The 21,334-nt window shown below is 51.3% G+C and overlaps 1 protein-coding gene across 1 annotated transcript in view; it reads right to left on the bottom strand.

Moving 5' to 3' along the window:
* Positions 1-1,368: 1,368 nt before the first annotated feature.
* The window catches only part of LOC121338535 (hydrocephalus-inducing protein homolog), a gene marked incomplete at its 5' end in the record, with an annotated part of 43,685 nt that continues 23,719 nt past the window's right edge, over positions 1,369-21,334 (bottom strand). The window contains 31 exons of the mRNA XM_041409624.1: positions 1,369-1,657; positions 2,289-2,730; positions 2,851-2,909; positions 3,148-3,305; positions 4,473-4,694; positions 5,037-5,176; positions 5,512-5,763; positions 6,356-6,464; positions 7,026-7,218; positions 8,142-8,293; positions 8,923-9,155; positions 9,530-9,734; positions 10,181-10,241; positions 10,564-10,796; positions 11,083-11,242; positions 11,719-11,818; positions 12,319-12,418; positions 13,073-13,271; positions 13,832-14,004; positions 14,110-14,269; positions 15,509-15,628; positions 15,868-16,050; positions 16,224-16,411; positions 16,838-16,996; positions 17,481-17,690; positions 17,733-17,873; positions 18,041-18,280; positions 19,344-19,475; positions 19,833-20,024; positions 20,112-20,233; positions 20,892-21,028. Of these exons, the coding sequence (XP_041265558.1) occupies positions 1,369-1,657; positions 2,289-2,730; positions 2,851-2,909; positions 3,148-3,305; positions 4,473-4,694; positions 5,037-5,176; positions 5,512-5,763; positions 6,356-6,464; positions 7,026-7,218; positions 8,142-8,293; positions 8,923-9,155; positions 9,530-9,734; positions 10,181-10,241; positions 10,564-10,796; positions 11,083-11,242; positions 11,719-11,818; positions 12,319-12,418; positions 13,073-13,271; positions 13,832-14,004; positions 14,110-14,269; positions 15,509-15,628; positions 15,868-16,050; positions 16,224-16,411; positions 16,838-16,996; positions 17,481-17,690; positions 17,733-17,873; positions 18,041-18,280; positions 19,344-19,475; positions 19,833-20,024; positions 20,112-20,233; positions 20,892-21,028 (5,464 nt within the window). The remainder of the gene's footprint in view (positions 1,658-2,288; positions 2,731-2,850; positions 2,910-3,147; positions 3,306-4,472; positions 4,695-5,036; positions 5,177-5,511; positions 5,764-6,355; positions 6,465-7,025; positions 7,219-8,141; positions 8,294-8,922; positions 9,156-9,529; positions 9,735-10,180; positions 10,242-10,563; positions 10,797-11,082; positions 11,243-11,718; positions 11,819-12,318; positions 12,419-13,072; positions 13,272-13,831; positions 14,005-14,109; positions 14,270-15,508; positions 15,629-15,867; positions 16,051-16,223; positions 16,412-16,837; positions 16,997-17,480; positions 17,691-17,732; positions 17,874-18,040; positions 18,281-19,343; positions 19,476-19,832; positions 20,025-20,111; positions 20,234-20,891; positions 21,029-21,334) is intronic.

The raw sequence follows: 21,334 nt of genomic DNA, 5'->3' as shown, positions 1-21,334 counted from the left end.
AATTCATTGCCAGTTTTGTCCCAAAATTCTAATACATGAATATTTTCAGCTGTTACATTGGGGAAGTGAAGGAATAGCCATCTAAGAAATTGTTTCACGTATCTTTTTGAAAATCAGATTGCCTCACTTTTAGGAAGGTCCAGTGATGGTAATAAAGCCCTTTCTGTGATACAGACAGCCTACCACCCATTGTGGCTGTGATTTAAAGTTTTGTATCTCAAATAACTTTCACCAACCCAGACAAAAGGCGGGGGGAAGAGAAAGTAAACAAATGCCTGCAGCTGGCAGCCTTCCAAAAGCAGAAAAAAACTTGGCTCCCCTGGTGAGCCAAAAAGTAGATAAATTTGCGGAACCATAAAGAACTTTCAGGGGTGAAAACTTAGGGAATGGACATTTGGGATAGCGTATGGGGTAGCACTTGGGGGGCTGACCCCTGGCCTCTGACTGATCACTCGATGACCTGAAGTGGAAGTTCTAGATAGAAAGGATGGGATGCTGACAGAGTGATTGACAGAGAGCCAGGGCGGGGATTTGGGGAAAATCTCAACAAAGGAGAGGGATTACACAGGTAAAGGGAAGGGGTACAATCAGGAGTAAACCATTTGGGAAAAATAAGGTGATACAAAAACGAAACCATCACAAAGTATAAAAACACACTACAACAAACTAACATATCCTTTGCCTTCTTAGCTATCCAGTAAGACTGGCTCAGCAATTATTTTCTTCTACATCAAAACTTGCTTTCATTTCTATTCCTTCTTCAGATTCTACATTCAAAAATCTTTCTGCCAAGCACATATATCTGTGAGACATCCTTGTCAAACTTTCATCCTTCCCAACAAAGGCAGTGATTGTCCTGCTGTGCTGGGCACTGGTGAGGCCACACCTCGGGTGCTGGGTCCCTTTCTGGGCCCCTCAATAATAATGAAAGTTTCTCTAACAATTGCTTTATTCATTGTTTGCCTCCCTTCCCTGGCCTGGCTGTGACAGGAACTGCACCAAAGGGAAAGTGCCTACAGCCAAGGGAAGGCTGGGGTTGGGCACCTGGTTCTGTTCGTTGTTGCTGCCGCTGTTGTTTGTTTGCCTTGTTGTACATACTGGCAAAGAACTGTTACTCCTTTTCCCATATCTTTTCCTGAAAGCCCCTTAATTTCAAAGTTATAATAATTTGGGGAGAAGGGGCTCACATTCTCCATTCCAGAGAGGTCCCGTGGGCACCTATCTTTCAAACCAAGACAAGCTGACAATTAACAATTTATTAACAATTGTTTATTAACAATGAATTAACAATTATTAACTACTTATCAATCTAACAATTAGTTAACTTAGTTAACAGTTAACTTACAAACAATTAGTTAACTTAGCTAACTAAAAGGAAAGATAAAGATGTTCCTGGAGCTTGGGAGGGCAGCTCCAGACGTCTCTGGTGAAGAGTGGGAGATCATCATCAGCAGAAGGCACGATGTCGCCGGCTCCTGCTGGATGCTCCAGCTCACACAAACGCTGTCCCTCAGGTGGTGGTCTCCAGAGCACCTGCACCTTGGGTCCTTGGCCTTCCTCCATCTGCTCTAATGATTCATCGAGATTCTTGCACTCCTGGACTCTGCCTTTCACAATCACCTTCCCCATCTTCTGAGTCGGCTCCAGGTTAGGAATCCTAGGAAGAAAGGGACTGGTATTAGCCAGATGAGCATTCCCAGCCAGCTGCTTTTCTGTCTCCTTGCAGAGCACACAGTGTTGCATCTTCTCTCTGTGCAAGCAGCGAGCAGCAAACGGAACAACTGCACTCGCTGCATGGAGGCTGCAGAGCTGCAAGGGCAGGAACATGACCAGTTAAATGCCTGGGGACCAACTACAGCACACGGGGTTCCATGTAGAGAAGCAGGCCTTGCTTGTCCCAAAAGGAAGAACAGCTAGGGACTGTCTGGTCCCTGGATCTCTTGTTCCAGATTTGCAACCCTCCAGGAGCTTACTGTTTCATGCAGTGTCTTTTCCCAGTGCCTCCCTACCATGGGCAGAACCTGAACTGGGAATCACACCTGAACCTGAGGAAGAACTTTTTTCCTGTGCAAGTGACGAGTTGCCCAGAGATGGTGTGGAGTGTCCCTCACTGGAATTATTCCAGAGCCCTCCGGACACAGCCCTGTGCCATGTGCTCTGGGATGACTCCACTTGAGCAGGGAAGTGGGACCAGATGACCTACTGTGGTCCCTTCCACCCTGTCCCACCCTGTGATTCAGTGACACCCAGCAGCAGCGTGAGTTGGCAAGTGTGTAGACATTTCCCACCTGCACAGCAGGGTGGTCTTAAAATTCCCGGTGCACTTTGGGTGGAACTGCAGGTGAAAGGTCTGCTTCTGGCCAGGAGGGATGGTGCCATCGCAGGGGCTGATGGAGAACAGGTCGTGCATAACATCAGGGAAGATATCCAGGGAGGAGCTGGCACGCTTTGGAGACAGGTTCTTGTCTTTTGAGCGGCGCAGCTTCTTGGAGTGGTCCTGCTGCTTGCGCTGCTCCTGCTGCTGCTGCTCTGGCTGCTCTTCTTGGAGCTCGGGATCCTGCTCCTCCTGCTGCTCGGAATCCTGCTCCAGCTCGGAATCCTGCTGCTGCTTGGCAGGCCGCCGCAGCCGCCGCGCTTTAGGAGGCGTCTCAAGAGGATGGTCCTGCTCCCACCAGAAAAGACGCAGCAGCTTTCTGTGATACTTCATGGTATCGTAGGAGAGGAACCGACCTGCAGGGAGGAAGAGGAGACCTTTCAAAGACAAAATCCTGTGTTCCCAGCAGCTCTGCCTCCTGCTGCAGGTGGCTGGAAGAGAGCTAGGATGCACTTGGAGCTTCTCTGGCCAAGTACTTTCTTCTAGCAGGAAATAGAGCGTCTGGGAGCAGGGTCTCCGTCTGCAGCACACACTCCTGGGCCAAAGCAGGAGAGCTGGTTTGTCATATAACCATGTAATGAGGCTGATGCTGGAAAATACAACAGCTCAAGACGCGTTCCCCAGCAGTCCCGTCCCCTCCGTGATTTGTACATAGCCCCTGGCAGGCGACAGTTTTGCCTGGGGTAGAGCTCTGGGAATCAGGCACTGGGCCAGCCCTGGGCAAAGGCAGCTCCTGCTCACAGGAGGAGCTGTGCCTGGCCTCCAGCACTCACGTGGCTGTCCTTGTCTCGAAGGGCAAGGTGTTTGTGAACCGAACCATGACCGCGTTCAGTTGGAACTGGGCGTAGGCAACAATGGCACTGAGGTACACCTCGACCTGGCTGCTCATCTCCACCACAGTGTGAGCTGGTTCTGGGACTGTCTTGACCACCTGCAAACACAGGAGGGAAGAATCACTGAGCAGAGCCCAGAAAGTCAGGCTGAGAAGGGCAGTCTTCTGGCCTCCAAGCTCAGCCTCACAGAGGGACCAGAAAGGACCATTCACTTTTACTTCCCTGGAAAGATGACAAAATTGGGACTGTTCTGCTGCACTAGTTGTTTCTAGCCACTGATCCAAGCAGTCACTGCCACAGCTGTTAATATCCCCATGGAGACTATAGCTGCATTCCAGTCCTTATTTTAACCTTGCAGAGTGACTGGCTTTTTTCCTGGTCCCCTATAAATCCAGCAGGTCTCAAAACTAGGGTTAAGTTCCCCTGCCGGAGCTCTGTGGATGGAGGACCCCAAGACTGAAGAGTTCTAGAAAGCATCTTTCTGTTCTTGTCTTAGGAGAAAGTGCTCTCCAGATGTCATGTCTGGAGCAACAGCCACACTGCTGGGAGCTTGGGATGGGCATTTTGGGATGTGAAAGATCTCACTGGGAAAGTCTCCAGCTGCAGATGTTCTGACAGAAAAGAGGATGGTTTAGAGGCCTAAACATGGTCCAGAAACTGGGAAAGAACCTTCACTCAAGATGAGTGTGTTTGGCAATAATGACAATAAAAGCAAGAGTCTCTGGAGATGATCCTTCTCTGGACTCCTCCATAGAGTCATACAGTGCCTGGGCTACTCCATGATGAGATATCCCACACAATACAGAGACCACAACCAAATTCTCATGCAGACAAAACTTGGGAGTTCACCAGTATATGCAGGAGAAGTGGACTTCTCTCCACTCCAAAAGAAGAGACAGAGTGCAGCAGACTTAAGACCTTGATGAAAAGGCACGAAATCAGATAAAGAGATTTCTAACACTGTAAAATGGGATAAAATCCTAAAGCATTGCCTTCCATTCAATATGGGCTGCAACACTTGTGCTTGTGGCCCAGACTGATAGTTGTGTGTGTGGCTAAAGGTCACTTGTCAGAAGGCTTCCCCATCTTGTGTGAGTGTATGTGGTCACTGTGCTTCCACCTCTTTTCTGGAATGCACAGCTGGTGAACCTCACGGCTGTCCAGTGTCCAGAGGATGCAGGAGCTGCTCAGCCAGCAGTGATGGTGGTATGGTGGTTCTTTTTTTAAAAGCTGCGTTGGGTTTTTTTTGCTGTTTTGCTTCTTACCTTCTCTATTTTAGGCCACCTGGCTGCCGGGTCTTTCCTGGTGGTATCCTTCCACATGACAATGCTCATTTGGTCATCCCAGTCCTGAACCTGCCTTTGTGGCAGCTCAAAGTCGATCTTGGTCACCTTACATTTCACAAGGTGCCTCCTGAAGGTGACTGGGACATCTGATCTCAAGGTCACTGTGATGTCCTTGGCACAGCCAGGATGGAGGTGTCCCACCTAGGGAAGAGTCAGGGAGTCAAGACCAAACTGGAAGCACTGCCAAGGGCAGGACTGACAGCAAAAGGGATCGATGGGGTGAACACCCACGCCAGGAATCTGCACCTCAGAGTGGATTTACATGAAGTTTGATAGACAAAAGTATGAACAGAAGGTGCCACCTCCCATGACATGAAGCCTTTTCTGCAAGGCTGGCAGTCTTGGCCCAGCCAAGCCAGGGACTGCATCTCCTGCGTGGCACTGGAATGGGCTATCAGTGGCATGTGAGGGCTCCCTGCCAGCTCCTGGGCACACCAGGGCAGGGCTTGAGCAATGGGGAAAGGCAGAGCAGTCCATGCTCACCTTGGGGGAGAACTGGAATGGGGCGTCTGCCTCCCACTCAAAGCGCATGACCATCTCGGCGTGGCTGGTGATGGTGAAGGTCCTGCAGTAGGGCTCCCCAACGTGACAGTCCCCAAACTGAATGTGATTCACTCTGACAGCTGTTAAGGAGGAGAGCAAGGGATCTCAGCATGCAGGGAGCTCCACCAGCCGCCCTCACGTGCACAGACACCTGCATGTCCAATGCTTCCTAGCTCCAAGCCTTCCCCCCTCTGCAAGGGAGTTCCCCAGGCAGTTCCACCACTTCCAGGGAAACACCCTGACACATCCCTAAGCCAGCCATGTGCAGCACAGCACACCCTGCTCTGCATGCATGGCTGCCATCCCCACAGGCCACCAAGTCCCGTGGGTGACAGCTCAGGCCTGGCTAGAGGGAAGACACATATGATCAGCTATTTTCCTCTTCTGGCTCCACCTTGGCAGTCTCTCCTCTTACCATCAATGATGTTTTTCTTCAGGCTGCCATCAGCATTCCTCTCCTCAGTGCCTTCCTCTAATCCATTGAGGGTGAATTCGTCCTGGTGGCCTTCACCCACCAGTTCAATTATGATCTTGTTGGAGTAGGTGTCCCCCACTAACACCCCAATCTTCCTTTCCACACGTTGAGCCAGGGTGGGTTTGAAAATGGCATCAAACTCTGCCGACTGCCCGCGATTCAGAAGGAAGAAAGGCTTTGTGGGCTTGCTCTCTGCACAGCAATGGAAATCAGAGTTAAGTGGTACAGCTGTACTGAGGAAATATTTCCATAGGATATATGAGGAATAAGAGGTTGAAACCAGCTGCCTTCTAAGCACCGGTTCTACCCCCAGTGGTTGCAGACCCTCTTCCTGTGTTCACAAGGCTGCCACCCCCAGACACAGCACCACTTAAGCAGCTTAACCTCAGGTTGATGCCCAGCCCTCATTCCAACTGCTTCCCACCAGCTCCAGCTATATGGAAAGCTGAGCCAAAGAGTGCTTTCGGCTTCTGCTGGCTTTCTGTGTGCTCAAGGGCTGTGTCTGCTCAGGCTGGTACCACCCCACGTGCAGCAAATACCTCAGAGGGTCCACTGAGGTAGTGACAGTCCCCCCCAACTCAACCCACCATGTCTAGAAGAAGAGAAGAACTTCCTACAACTTCCTAGGAGAAAACCCTGCAAAAAGCCCCCAAGAAAAGACTGGGGGACAGAGAGCCCAAGGGACAAAACTGTGCCTAACATGTGGCTGCTGCTCAGAGAAGCCAAGAGCAGGGCACACGTTTTCCCTCTGTGCATGATTGAACTTCATGGGTAACGAATTTACCGTTTCCAGCTGAATCCTCTTCCACATCTCCAGTGTGGAACACTTCGAGAGCAGAGGCCCTGCCTTTCAAGGAGAACATTCTGTGCTCATCCTCCAGGCATAACGTAAACTGAGAAAAGGGAACACAGAGCACCATGGTGCTGGTGTGAGTACAGGATGGCACGGGGCCTGACACTGCAGTGCTGCTGGTCCCACATGGGAGCCCAGCACCTCTCCCACCAGAAAAAGCACTTAGCCCAAAAGTTAAGTCAAACCAGCCAGGAAAAAAAGGGTGTTCAGAGGCATCTGGATAGAACTGACACAGAACCAAATGGGACAAAAAGTAATTGGCAGGATGTAATTCAACCACAATTAAGTTTACTTAAAATGTAGTAAAGTGGGCTGAAATACAATCTAATGGAGCTGGGAAATCAGACATGTCCATGAGAACAAAAGGTGACCTGAGAGACGGGGGAAAATAATCCACCACCTTTCTCGTGTTCAACTTAAAGAAGAAAGACTGGACAGAAAATTTCCAAGAACTCCCTTCTTAGAGAACAGACATCAGTCACTTGTTTCAAAAGAATTTCTGACACCTCCTCACAGGCCTGCCATGCATTTTGGGACCCCTCCCCTGTGCCACAAGCGCTTGTTCCCAAAGCAGACCATTCCTTGAGCAGGTCCTCCTCACCTTGACAGGTATGATGCCATCGTTACGGATGAGCAGGGGCAGGATCTCTGAATCCCCCAGCCGGAGCCTCTTGAAGCGCAGCACGGCATTTCCCCTCTTGCTGCGAGCGCTTGGGCACACGACTGTCAGCTGCGGCTCATGCCCCTTCCCGCTGATGGTGAAGGTCAGGGCTTGGGGTTTAATTTCCACAGAGCTGCAGGAGAGGCACAGAAACAATTTCAGCTGGCACTAACCCATTTCTCAGTGGGCAAGCAAAGCAGCAAGGGCCACCCACAGTCTTTTCCCTGCCTGGTGTTCCTGTACCCCACAACACAGCCCGCCACCAGCCTCTTCCCAATCCACTCAGGGCCATTCACAAGAGGAATCTGCTCCAAAGAGCCAAAGCCTTCCACAATAACAGTTAAAAAATAACTTCACTTAATTGAATCATGCAGTACAGCAGGTAAACAACAAGGCACCAGATGAGATATGACAAACCCCCATGCTGCAGTGAGATAAGACTTATGCAACAAGCAAAAGCACAGCATGAAAGCAGTACAAAAGCAAGAAGGTAAAAAGAAATCATTGTCGCTATCAATAAAGATCTTTTCCAAGAAGAGTAAAAAAAACAATCGCTTCTTTGCAGTTAGACTTCTCTTGGTTCAGCCACTAAAGGGCTGAGGAAGGGCAGGTCAAAGCCCCAGTCCACAGGTCCCAGGGCAGAGGAACTGGGCTCCTCTTTCATGCCAGCTCCAATCACTCACATAAAAGAGCTTAATGAATGCCACGGAGTCACAGAGGACCACTTAATTTTACAGAAACAAAAGAGGAAAATGTGACTGCTGACTGCTGGCACAGAGACTGCTTCATCTAAGCCTTTGTCATTGGAAACGCCCAGCTCAGCTGCAGCACATCTCAGTAACTTACAGCTGGCTACCTAGTATTTCCCTGTCTTCACAGTTCCTCACACAGGCTAAAGCATCAGCCTCATTCTTCTGCTCTAAGAGTTCTTGCCTCCCAGATCATCTCATGCCAAGTACTCTGCCTGAGGCTATTGAAAGCATTAGAGCTAACAAGAGGTCTGTGCCTTCCCAGTGGAGAGGCAGCCACCAGAGAGTATTTCACAGGGTCAGTTACCCTTTTGGGATGACAAGGGAAGCCTTGAAAGTGCAGTTGTAGTTCTGCTCCTCTGCTGGGGTGAAGGTCACCGTAGCAATGGCACGGGATGAGCCGGGAACAGACATCTTGACTGGATGTAACTTGAAAATGTTGTTGATAGGGCTTTTTTCCTTGGGGGAACCGAGAGAGCAGTGTTAGGAGAAAACACCTTTCAACATGATGTGGTTTTATGCATAAATGCATTACTGAGAGCAGTCCCAGACAGTGTGTGTCCTTCCTGCTTCCCTGGGCAGGCTCCCTCCCTCCTGGTGAATGCTGACCTTGTGCTAAAGCAGTGTATGTTTTGAGGGCTAGCAGCTCCACCCACCTATATGGGAGGTGGGCACTGCATGGAAAACCCTGCAAATAACCTAGAGCTGGCCTTTAAAGAGAAGGAAAAGCCAGGGAGCCTGAAGAAATGCTCTGCTTTGAGCCCTGGCATGTCAGTTCATAAGTGAGGAAATGCTCTGCTTTGAGCCCTGGCATGTCAGTTCATAGCAGCCCCTCTCTGCGTGTGCTTCCAAGAGAGGTTCAGAAGGATTCACTTCTCCCACCAAAGACCCAGCGGTCTGAGCCAAAACCTTGCCCAAGACATGCAGAATTCAACACAACTGCTCCCTGGCTCTGCTGCTCTCCCCTGCAGTTTGACCTGCACTGAGCTAGCCTAGGCTGGGCCACAGGCAGCAATGCATCTGGCGAATAAAACAAGCTCTCACAGGGCCCCTAGAGGGCAACCACCACCTTGGCCTCCTGTTCTTACCTCTCCAGGCAGGGCTTTGATGGAGAGGACCACATCGCATGGCAGACAGCTTGCATTGTAGATATGGAAATGAGCTTCAGCCTCTTGCCCAACCTGAACCTTGCTGAAGATGAATCTGTTCTCATCTCTGACAAACAGGCCGGTGCCTTCCACCGACAGCAGCTTGTGGTCGAGGTCGGTGCTGCTGCAGATCGGGTACTCCTCGAAGATTGATGCGACATCCTCGACGAGTGCTGTGGACACACCAGAGGGATGAGCATGGAGAAGCCTCCCTGCTGAATTTATCTGTACTCTGCTGGCCTCTGAGAAGGCTTGATAAGCCCTTCTGCCTGGGTGACTGCTAAACCCAGCTTTGGGTGGGGGAGCTGGCTGGGAGGATGGAGCCCAGTCAGCCTCAGTCTTAGAGAGCATTGCTTTCCTTTTATCCTTCCTTCCATGCATCCCTCTCAGCCTGGGAGGGACGAGTCCACTGGTGGACTCAAAGAGGGCTGGAGCCTCTGAGGATGTTAAGGTGGGACACCAGGGCTAGTGTGCCTCTCTATGCAAGCAGCAAGTTTAGGTGCTGATCAGCAGCACAGTGACCAAGGGCACTGTGGGCAGTATGTACCTGGGAGGCAGGACTGGGCAATCAGGGTGAAGGGAATGCCGAGGGGATTGTCCTTGGGGTCTCTGCCCGGGATGTCAATGTAGAGCTGCTCCTCACATGTCCCCTCCTGCCCTGCGAGGCATTCCACTGTGATCTTCTGCTGGCCCCACGGACTGATGGAGCCGGAGCACGGGGACACCGTGAACATGCCAAGACTGAGGTGACTCTGCAGAAGAAGTTCCAGGAGAGGCTGATGGCTAACAGCTGAAAGACTGAAGGTGGGAGCTGTGATCCTTCAGCCTCCAGAGGTAACACAGGAGAGGAGATATAGCTGTGAGAAATGATGGGAGAGAGGTGTGGGACTGGGAAGAAGAAAAAGCAGTGTTGTCTGAGCCCTGTGGACTGGGAGTTCAGTGTTGGAGGTTTTTGCTTCTGTGGTGTTCACAGAGCTATGCTGGCCAGCAGCTACCAAACAGGGGACCTGCTCCCCTCTGTTGACCCCACAACTCCAAGTCAGAGCCAGAGTAGAGGAGTGCCAGGAGGACTGAGCAGATGCTGGACTCCATCCTGCAGACCACGTCCCACCCCATGGCGATGAGCCCCCAGCCCGGGCACAGCAGCATCTTCTCACATGCCCTGCAGCAGCACTGCTGGGGAGCAGGAGTCACCCACCTGTGTCAAGGAGCTTGATTTCCTTCTCATGGAGCGCTTTGTAGATTCCACTTGCTTTGAACTGAGAGGAGAAAGCAGAGGTATCTGTCATGCTGAGCTCCCCTGCCTTCCTCTGAGGCCAAAGCTGGCCTTCCTCCTCAGAGGGGAAAGCCTTCGTGCTCCTGATGGCTCCCAGAGAGCAGCCTGCAGCACCCATTGCTGGACACAGCAGCTCTATCACCAGCTTCACAGTGCACATGGGGATACCGAGGTGGATTTTTGCTCCCTCTCCCCAAGCCAGGGATGCAAATGAACGACAGCCCAGGTCTCCTGGCTGCCTGCCACATACCAGCCCTGGGGTGGTGCCTCCTCGGACAGGAGGGGTGGTGCAGGGCCTCTCCTACCTTTTGCTTCCCAGTGCCTCTTTGGGTGCTTGGCAGATGTAGAATTTGAAGCTGAGCATGCCTTTGTTCTCCAACATGACAGTCTGGGTCTTCTTGGTGCCCTTGATCATGGCTCCAAAGTTGATGGGTGAGGCAGGCTCAATGGTGTACTTGCTGTACTCAGCTTTGGCAGACACCCTCACTGGGATGTTGGCGACAGCCTGGCCTCCCTCACCTGAGCTGGCATCTATCACCTGTGTCCACAGGAAGGGGTGGTAAACAAGCAAAGAGGCCAGCCTCTACCCCAGTGCCCAGCCTCCACCCCAGGCCTCCATCAGTTTACCCCTCCTTATTTAAGCACCTCCTCCAGAGTCAGATTCTCAGCTCCACCCAGGAAGCCTCACAAATGGTTTTGAAAGACTTTGTTTGTGTGTGTTGGAGAGAGGATTCTCCAGTTAAAGCTCTCCTTCCATCAGACGCCTATCCTGTTTACGCTCCCAAAACACCGTGTGATAACACAGCCTGGCCCAGGCAGCTCACCTGGCAGTACAGGATGGGCTTGTTCCTGAGGAACATTTCTCTTTTTGGGTTGAAGAGCATCTCAACATTCACACCAGGCTGGGAGGCAATCAGCACGCCTGACTGAGGCTCAACAGTGAAGTAGGATGCCATCCTGGGACCTGCACCCTCCAGTGTGAACCTGGAGGAAGGGAAGGAATGGAGATCTCTGCAGTTAAAAGCACAGGTATCACCAGCACAGCCAGGAGTTTGCATAGGACCAGAAAAGAAGAAAAGGGAGAGTCCAGCTCTGCTCAGGGAATCCTGGATCTTGACAGAGAGGGCAGACAATCACGAGCTTGCTGCAAGAAACCTTGACACATAAAGTTTTCATTTCCTCCTACACAGTCTCAGAAAGAGAAAGGAGGTGACCACCAAAGAAAGGCAATGAATCTCAGCATTTCAGTGGCTGAAATTTCTGGGGCTCTCCTTCGGGCTCCAGCTGAGCTGTGAAGAACTGCTGGTTTGTGGCTGGATTCTCTGGTAAAATAATTGACATTGGAGAGCCCAGAGTGTGTATTTACCATGAGGTAGCCAGCATGGAAACAGGTTCTAGCCATTGACAGAGGGAGAATGCAGACCTGGGAACCCGAGGAAATGCTCACTACCAGGACTCACCTGTACTCAATGTTGTATACCCCTGTGTTCTTTAGACTCAGGACTTTCTTGACATTATCCTGGACATTAATGGTTCCAAATTCCAAGATTCCATCTGGACCTGCAGAAAACCCACAGAGCGAGGTCAAACACGGTATTTATGAGGTGCTGCAGAATACCCCAGACCACAGGCTCAATGGAGGTCTTGGCAGAAAACCCTTTTCAGCAAGTTTCCATTCCTGGAAGTGTTTTCCAGCTACTTGTCTGCCCTTTCTCTTCTCACTCAAAATATCTGCAGGCTTAGTAGCTAAGGAGCTCAGCTTCCATTTCCTCATTTCCAAGCACAAATCCAATTACTTTATATGCTGTGCTGAGCCTGTGGGGGTTGCCAACTGCCTGTTCACATCGCTGTTGTTTCAAAGCCCCCAGATCCAGTCTGCACATGAAGCTGCACACTTCAAAGTTCCGAGGGGAGAGACTTAAGGCTGTCAGCGCCCTGACAATGCTTTGTTCCATGCAGCTTGCAGGGTATGTGCTTTATGTATCCATCCCATCCCATCCCATCCATCCCAAGGTAATGCAATGCACCAGGACTGTTTTGTTTGAGAGGCACCCACTGACCTTCAGGCATGTCAATGCTCAGAGAAGCATCATAGACCTCTGCAGAGATTTCGATGTTTTCAGCCTGAGCAATCCCCAGGATGTTTTCTGTATCTGAAACCTGAGTCAGCAAGAAACAAACACTGATTATTCTTTTGGTAGACAGCCTGTAAGTCCTTGTCTCTGCTGCTGCTTCCCCTGTGGCCTCCCCGGCTTCACAAGCGTTGATGGACTTCCAAGCTTTGCTAACCTGTTCCTGTCATGGGCTGCCCCAGTGGGATTCTGCTGCTGTAAAAAACCCTATCAGCCCAACTTTGCACTCCTACAGCAGGGAATGCTCTCTTGGAGAGGCACACAGATGTAAGAACAACCACAAGAAGTGTGAGGGGTCTCAGAGCAGGTGGCACTGGCAAACCTCTCCAATCACCTATCACCCTCTCTGAAATGCAGCCCCTAAACCACGGGGAACAAAACCCCAGGGGGAGAGTTTATTGCACTATGCAAGAGCTTCAGACAAAGTCCAATGCAGAGATCATGCTGCAGTCTGTACAAGCAAACAACAACCTTCAGCCATTCACAGGGATAAGGCACCGGCTCAGGATGCAGTGTCTGCTTATGTGGGGGGATGTGGATGCACTGCACCTTCTGGCAAACGCCGTGTAGAGGCAGAAGTTGGGGTCACAGCACCCTTGTGTCTGTCAGGTGCAGCTCTTCCTGACTCTGCCCCTGTGCTCGCTGTGCCCTGCTCGGCCAGGCAGGACACAGTCCCTCTCACCTCTAGTCGGAGAGTCTTCTTGATGCTGCCAATCTGCTCGGCCTGGAAATGCAGCGTCACTGGAAACTCCGTGTGGGGATCAATGATGCCCTTATCTTGTGAGAAGGAGAAGTCCTCAAATAGGTCATCCAGCCCACGGAGCTGCCAGGCCATGGGCAGCAGGGTGTTGTTTCTCAGGACTAAGGTCCTGCTGTCAGTCCTGCAGAGACAGGAAGGCCCTTGGCATCAGCTGCTGGGTGCTCACACCAGCCTCGCCACTGAATGCAACTTGGAGCAGCTCCATCCATGCCCTGGAAACCAGACTGTGGCCACAGCTCTCTTCACAGAGAGCAGCAAGCTCAAGTTCCCAAGGATTTTTTTCCTGGAGAAGGTGGTGAGAACCTCAGAGAAGAAGAGAAAACAATTCTTATCTCTATTCAGTACTCCTGTTGTTCTACACCTGTAAAATGTGTTCTAGAAATTGTTTACTGAAAGTGATTTAGTTATTAGGCACAGGTAAAAGTTGTTTTGAGTGATTAACCAATCACTCAAACCTGTCTCACTCTCTAAAGTCACAAGTTTTTCCTTAACATAGTATACTATCTCTTTAATATAATTTTAATATACTATTAGTGTAATATAATATAATTTTAATAAAACAATTGTTCAACCTTCTAAATCCTAAAATCAGAGCACATTATTCCTAGCGTCGGGAGCTCCCTAAAACACCAGAGTCAAACTTTTTGTCACAAGTCTTGGAGTGCTTGTGGGATGACTGACCTGTGCAGAAGCAGTCTGTCAAAAGACAGCTCCAGGGGGCTGACCTCCAGCTTCATGTCCACCCCACGGCAGCACAGGCTGAAGACCACTGGGTCCGGGTTCTTCCCAATGCTGCAGATGAGCTTGTCTTCCAGGAAGCCAGGGGAAGTGGGGTATGCCCAAATGGTCAGCTCCTGGAGCCGGCCCCACGGGAAGAAATAGAAAGAGCACTGTGTGTGAGCAGGAGGAGCAGCCTCTGGGCACTTCTACGGTGCCTGCTGTACCTGCCCTTCTCGCACCTGCTTCTCCTTTGGTTTCAGTGTCATGCTGGGAGGGTCCAGAAGGAACGTCTCTGCTTCCCCAGCATTCTCAAAGGAGAACTGGACCTCCACGTCCGCGGGGGAGTTGTTGAGGATGGTTAGATTCTCCGAGTTGCTAGGACAGTTCTGGGCCTTGTACCTGTCCACAAAAGGGGAAAAGGCTGCAGAGCAGACTCTTGCCTTTGCCACACACTGAGGAGAGCACCGTGGGCACCTGAGGAAGTGATGCTGAGAGACAAGTGAGGGAAATGGATCCCAGCCAGGTGCATGGGCGTGTGCTCATCCTTGCCTTACTCTGATGACTTCCCCTGGACTCGGTGCCTCCAGCCCAGAAGCCTGATGATGCTCAGGCCATCTCAAGAGTTTTTAATACCATGTAAATTCAAAGGTGCCTAGAAAAATAACAGTACACCAGGCACATGGGTTCTTTCCCCTTCCTTCCTGGGATGCCTTCCCTACAGGGTATAAAGAAAGGCTTTTGGAAAAGCAGTTTAGCTCATTTCTTTCATAAAAGTAATGAAAAACTGCTTTGGATTTTATGGGTTAGCTCAAAGTTGAGAAAGAAAACAGAAAGCATCGATTGCCAAGAGGAATGCAAAAAAGATAACAAATGACCCTTCTCTCAGGTGTGGAAATGACTTTGGAGTGAAAGGGTTAAAGAGGCAAGCAGAAATCCCAGACCATCCATCAGTCTGGCTACGGAGTGTACATTTTTTAAACTATTTTGATTTCATTTACTTGGGTTCTCAAAATAGCCCTAGCCCTCCAGAGCTCCCATGGAGACAAAAACTTGAAGTTAAATGGCATTAGAAAGAAGTGACAGTAACTGCAGAATTACACAATAGCTTCAATGACAAAGTGTTTTGTCATTGAAACAAATGTGTTTTTCCAAATGTGACTTTATCCAGCAGTGAGGATGCAATGTCATTACAGGAAAATGTAATTCCTGCTGGACGTTACCCCCAACACCCACTGGCATGTCAATAATAAAATCTTATTCATAATTACAGCTAATTGAAAGGTTTACAAAACCATCTACAGAATAATTGTTCGGTCAGGCTACCTGCAGAGCTCAAAGCACTTCAAAAACCACCATAAAGTTCATTTCCTAAGGGTTGAAGCTGAGATGTAGAGGGGAACAGACGCTGCCTCCCAAGTCACCTTTGGACTGGCAGCAGCAGGCGGCTCTGGCCACCAAGGCACCCACTGGGTAGGCAGAGCATCTCCTGCAAGGCTCATTTGCCTCTCATCTGCTCAAGTTCACACATCTGTGGTCCTTCCAGCCCATGTGTCTCCCAGGATCGTTCCCTGTGCCACAGGACAGCCTGTCTCTCCAGGCGTGTCCAGAAAAGTACAAGGCCCAGCAGGGAGCACATACCACTCTCTTGATTTCCCACACAGCAGCGGTCCAAAGTGGAATTGCTTTGTGCTCTCAACATATTCCTTGAAGATGACTTCATCTTTCTGCATGGTTTTCCTCCACTGTGGAAACACCACCCTGGGCAGAAAAGTTGGGAAGGAGGAGATATCAGATGCTCCAAGAAGGAAATGCAGTCAGAAAGCCATAACCCTTCCTGGTGGCTGAGGTACCATCTGCCTTCCAGCTCCCAGCACAGGAAGAGATGCTGGACAACGTCAGGCAGCACAATCTGCCCAGGCCAGAAGTGCCAAGGGGCAGCCCTGGCTGTGAGCTCAGGGGCAGCTGTGGTGTGGGAGGCTGCCAGGGGCCAACCTTACCGTGGGCTCCGGCTGATGTTGGGGTACAGGCCGGTGCCACTGCAGGGCAGCTCGTACTGGCGCTTCGACTGCACGAGCTCAAACCTCAGTGTCTGCTCAAACTTCCCCGGCTTTTTGGTGGAGAAGTGCACCTTCAGTTCCACCTGACCGTGGGCAGGCACTATCCACCGGTACCGTTTCAGCCTGGCAGTTAAAGAGGAGGCTTCAGACATTGCTGAGGTGAAATGAACCAAGGAGGGTGTGCTCGCCATCCCACAGAGGCATTGGCACAGGGTCGCTGTGCAGCTGGGGATGGTGGACCTTCTTTGGCAAGAGGACCAAGAAGCAGAGGCATCACCTCCTCCCTTGCAGCTCACCTGAGGAATTCTGTGGGGACTGAGGCACTTTCCAGCAGAGTTTTGGATCTTGTGGTGGAGGAATCCTGGAGACTTTCTGTTCTCTGTGTGGAGATCAGATTCTCCTTTGTAGAGCTGTTTCTGCTAGTCGCTTTACCCATCTTTGTTTGGCCCTTGGCAGAACTGCCCTCCACATCTGGGGCCTTGGCCTAAGGGGAGAGAGAAAAGGGAGGGAGAGCTGAGCCCTGAGACAACATCTTGGAAAGCAAAATGGGGGTTTGTTCAACAGCAGAAGAGAGAATAAATAAATAAGGCCACCTGCCCATGGACTTGGTCTTCCTTACTGGAGTTTGCTGTGCCTAAGACACCTCTGCTCACTCAGGACCCTCTCCTCAAGGGAAGTGGAGGGTTTAAGTGATTTTTTCCCCTCTTGTCTTACAGAACTGCTCTGTCTCCAGCAGAGCTGTCTCTTTTGTCCCACCCCTGAGAAAAAGGAGACCTGCAGACACGGGGCTCCATCACATCCTCACTACCTCTCCACAATGATCCCATTCCATCCAACCTGTCCCCTGTGCCCCCATCTAGCCTGGTCCCTGCCCTGGCACCTTCAGTGCCAGCACCACTGGAGCACCCACCAGATTGTCTTCCATGGCAGCACCTTCAGGTGCCACAATGGTGAAGGGCTCCACACGCTCTGCAGGGCCCAACCTCTCCTCTGGGTACTCCACTATGGAGAGCACAGCAGCAGGGGGAAGGGGAGGCCCTTTGGGATGCTGCCCCAGATGTTTCAGCATCTAAAACAGAAGAGAAAATCCTGCTTATCCTTCTGTCACCTTCATCCTCACAACTCCTCCTTTAAAGGCACTGAGCTTTTGGCAATGGGGTTTTTGACTTGTGTGAAGTACAAGTGCTTTGTTATGCCCAGTGGGCTGAGCGGGCTCCAGAGCAGAGGCAAGAGCTACAAGCGGGACTGGGAGAGAAACCTCTCCCAAGTGACTCAGCTGAAGAAAATAATGACCATGAGCTGCCTTGTCCTGGACTGTTTATAATGATTTCCAGGCTGGGAAGCTCTGAACAGACTTGTACACAGAGCACTCCCACTTTCTGCCCATCGGAGGGAGGGTGATAACCTCCCCGTCCACACAGATGATACAGAGTCATCGTGGAACATCATCAGGGGCCTGGACAAGGCTCTGTGCCATTATCACTTGTGGGGACACAATGCTCCAGGGCCCATGACCACGGCAAGCTCAAGATCTAAGCCTTGCAGGGTTTTACCTGGTCTTCTGTTGGCAGATTCCCATCACTCAGGATCTCCCCAGTCGTGGCCTTTGGATCTGCGACCTGCATGTCCAGGCATGGCACCCCGACATGCTCATCTCTGGCTGCCTCTTCTGTAACTTCGCTCTGTGTCTCCAGCCGAGATGACTGAAGACTCCTTTGGCCTCGACGGTTTTGTTTAGCCTTCTTGTTCACCTTCTTCGCCTTCTGACCTTTGTTTTCAGCTGAAGGCTGGGCCTCTGCCAGGGCCTTCAGCTCTGCCTCTTGAGTCTTCAGCCTCTCCTGTGCTTCATACTTCTCCAGCACCTCTGGGGGCAGTGTCCCACCCACGGCGCGTGGAGGCATTAAAAAGCTCTTTTGGTGCTCAGAGCCCAGTGCTATCCGCAGGATCTGTGCGTGTAGGGAAGAGAAACCATAGCAAGATTCCTTTTCTCGCCTTTCATCTCACACACTCAACAAACCCCATTTCTGTCTGCTTCCTCCCTCCCAACAACACCAACTATGTAAGTTCCCACAGCATGTCAGCACGTACATGGGGACCAGACCAGCCTTCTCACCTTCTCCTCCTCAAGGTACTGCTGATCAAAGTCCAGGGAGTAAAACTCAATGGGGAAGTCACATGGGTTCTTCACCACCACTGTGGCCTCCATCCCATTGCTGTCCACCAGCACCCGTCCCATCTTTAGTGCTGGCGGGCTGAACTCCAACCGTGGCTCCAGACCTTGTCCTGTGAGGTGCAGCTTTAAGTGATTGCTGCTCCCACAGACGTTGAGCTTCAGCTCATTCTTGTAAGGCCTCTGAAAAAAGAAAAGTGCAGAAAACTCATCCATGAAGTCCCAGGTGACAGGACCCCAAATACAACAATGCTTGCCCCAAGGTCAGGGTGTTATCAGTCCCTCCAAGGTGAATGGAAACCAGATATTTATTTATGCTAGGGACTACAGCATCTGTGTCCTGGCTCTGAGTAACTGGGATGAATCCTGGTGTGCACCCAAACTGGGTATTTGGGTATCAGATGGATGCACAATGGACTGTCAGGCGTTTTCACCTAGTCATGCAGGAGTGCAATGCTCATGGAAAGGGCCCTCAGGGTTGCAGTGTCCAGACACTAGCCCGGCACTGCTGCATCAGGCAAACGGCAGCTCCAGGAGAGAGGCAAATGAGCTCTCTCTGGCCAGAAATAAGGGTCATCTTCCCTGCTTTGTGTTTGGCTCCGGTCCAAGCCAGACACAAGATGGTTACATCTCTCAAGTAATTAAAAGAACCCTGGGACCGTCTGTGGGCACAGAAGCACTTGTGTTCATGCTGGTACACACTGCCAGTTTCTGAGACCAGTGGCCACAGGCAAACCACTGTTGGGAATGCTCCATCCTTTAAGTTGAATCCCCAGCTGCATTAGGAATGTGCAGGCAGGCCAGAGCCCCAAGGACTGCTGCCAGCACACCACTACAGGTGACTGTCCTGCTGTGCTCAGGAAGGTGTCTGCTGGCTGTTTGGTCTGTCAGTTCTGCAGCAGGATGAGCCATTCCAGGATTATCCTCAGCGAGTGTGCAGCTGCTCTGCACCAAGTGTTGCAGATGCAAAAACAGCCAGGCAAGGGGGAGGCTGAGGGGCGTTGGGCACATCCCCCCACGTGCCAAGAGGCAGCCTCGGAGCCCTGATGCTCTCTGTGCAAGCTCCCTGTGGGCATTTCAAAGCCCCTCTCACGGGAGTGCTCTGTGGGCTGGACTGAGCCATGCTGAGTACGGGGCTTGCAGAAAGCTCCCTGTGAAGGCAGAGCTCCTACCACACTCTCTGCACCAGGCCCTCATTTCCAGATAGCCCTGACAGGCCTCTGGGGCTGACACCTGCCAATCTCACCTCCTCCTTGGGTGTGAACTGGATTTGTAAGTTCTGCCACCGTCCTGGATCAAGGGTTCCTTGGGAGGGTGTCACTTCAAAGGGACAAGGTTCATCCTCCAGTGCCTGCAGCTTGTGATGTATGTATTTGTTCTAGGCACAGAAACCAATCGTGTGAGCTCTCCTCGTGCTCTGAGACACTGATACGGTGCTGAGAGCACCCACAGCCAAACCAAGTGTGGCCCCCCATAGCCTAGAGCTGGAGGGAAAACCTCACACAGGGCAGGCAGACAGGGAGCTACTGTCCTCAGAGGAGGAGGAATGGGTGAAGATGGCAGAAAAACAAAGCATCCACTAAAAGCAAAGGTCCAGCCTTGATCTAGACCCTCAGAAGCTTCCTCAAACATGCTGTAGAGCCAAGTGCTCAGGCAGCCACAGGAGCAGAAAGGGCAAGAGACACAAAGAAAACCCAACCCAGAAGTTCCATGTTCAATGTTGCCTGTGCTTTACCTTCGGAACAGGCTTGATGGCAGTAATGGACCACGTGCAGGGTACTTGGAACCAGTTGTAGAGCCGGATTGTCTCAACCTTGCACTGCCCAACGAGGATGTCAGAGAAATGCAGTGCTCTCTTGGAGAGGTTGAGCGACACTTCCAACACAGTGGCATGGAGGCGGATGTGAGACGTGGGGCCTTTTGTCACCTGCAGAAGGACAGAGAATTCAGCGGAGGGCGCAGGTGACATCTGCTGCTGTGCCCAGCCTGCTGCCTGCCCCAAGAGCTGTGGTACCTCTATGGGCAGCAGCACATCCACGTCACCCTGTGGCCGCTGGGCACTTTCAAAGCACACGTCAAATGCCACGCTTTGCCTGGGGGGAAGGCTCTTCATCAGGCCCAGGTCCACGCTGAAACCTTGAAGAGATGAACAGAAAGCAGCTGAGATACACACGAAACACAAAATGTGTCCTAAGCACGTTAAGGCCTTACAGGTATCCTGGCTGAGAGGTGTGGGAAAAGCCCCATGCCATGCTGTGACCTGGACAAAAACGTAGAGTGCACCTGAACACCCCTCAGACACAGTGAGCCACTGTGTGACGGAAGCACAGCCTTGCCTCAAGGCCTCTTTTGGAAGCCTCTTTTGATCCACCAGAGGATCTCACAGGCTGCTTCCTCAATAAAGGCTGAATACAAGTGCTGTGACAGTGTGAACTCCAAACAAAGCATTTCCAAAACACAGCAGACCCCACTGGTTGGCAAAACAAGGCCACGGAGTGCCCAAAGAAACTTGCTGCTCGTGGGAGCCAAGGGCAGAAGATGCTGACAGGTGACCAGGGTGGTGAGCCCATCTGGTCCCTGCACTGAAGTGTTAGGGCAGTCACAGGCAGGCCAGGAGAGGCCCCTGGGCGTGGATAGCCAGGAGAATTCTGCCTCTAAAGCTCCCAGCAGGGGCACTGAGAAGAAAAAGCTCAAACCCCCCCCCCCCCCCCCGACCCACAAGTTCAGTGGCTTAAGCTAACCTGTCTGAGACACCTCCTTCAAGCCCACAGGAAGCATCTCCAGAACTGCTTACCTGTGCCCTGCAGGACAGATCCATTGACCTGGAAGCAGACTGGGATCTGCCCAGGGTTGGTGATCCTCAGAGTGCTTCTCCCACTGAAACCCTTAAGGACAGTGCCCATGTCCAGGACATACTCGGGCAGCTCAACTCTGCAGGGAGATTAAGGACAGTCCTTAAACCACAGCCTGGCTACATGTCCAAGTGGACAGCCACATATCAAGTGACTATTTCTTTACTGACTGCTGTAAAAACTCAGCTCAAGCCCATGAAACCCATGGCCTGACCACCCAGCAAAGAGTTTGGGAAGTCAGGAGGAGTACAGGTCCCAGGTTTGATCAGCTACTAATGATATTTATCATTAGTAAATAGGTATTGATTTTATTTATTTAAAAGGGGCACTGGCCACAGCTCCTCTGCCATGAAAAGCCAGTGCAGCTGAGTCCACTGGTCTCCAT

The sequence above is a fragment of the Onychostruthus taczanowskii genome, unplaced genomic scaffold (assembly GCF_017590055.1).
Source record: "Onychostruthus taczanowskii isolate IOZ18803 unplaced genomic scaffold, ASM1759005v1 scaffold301, whole genome shotgun sequence".
NCBI classification, from domain to species: Eukaryota; Metazoa; Chordata; class Aves; order Passeriformes; family Passeridae; genus Onychostruthus; species Onychostruthus taczanowskii.
The sequence above is the reverse complement of the archived record's forward strand: the minus strand, read 5'-3'. Positions and strand labels throughout refer to the sequence as shown.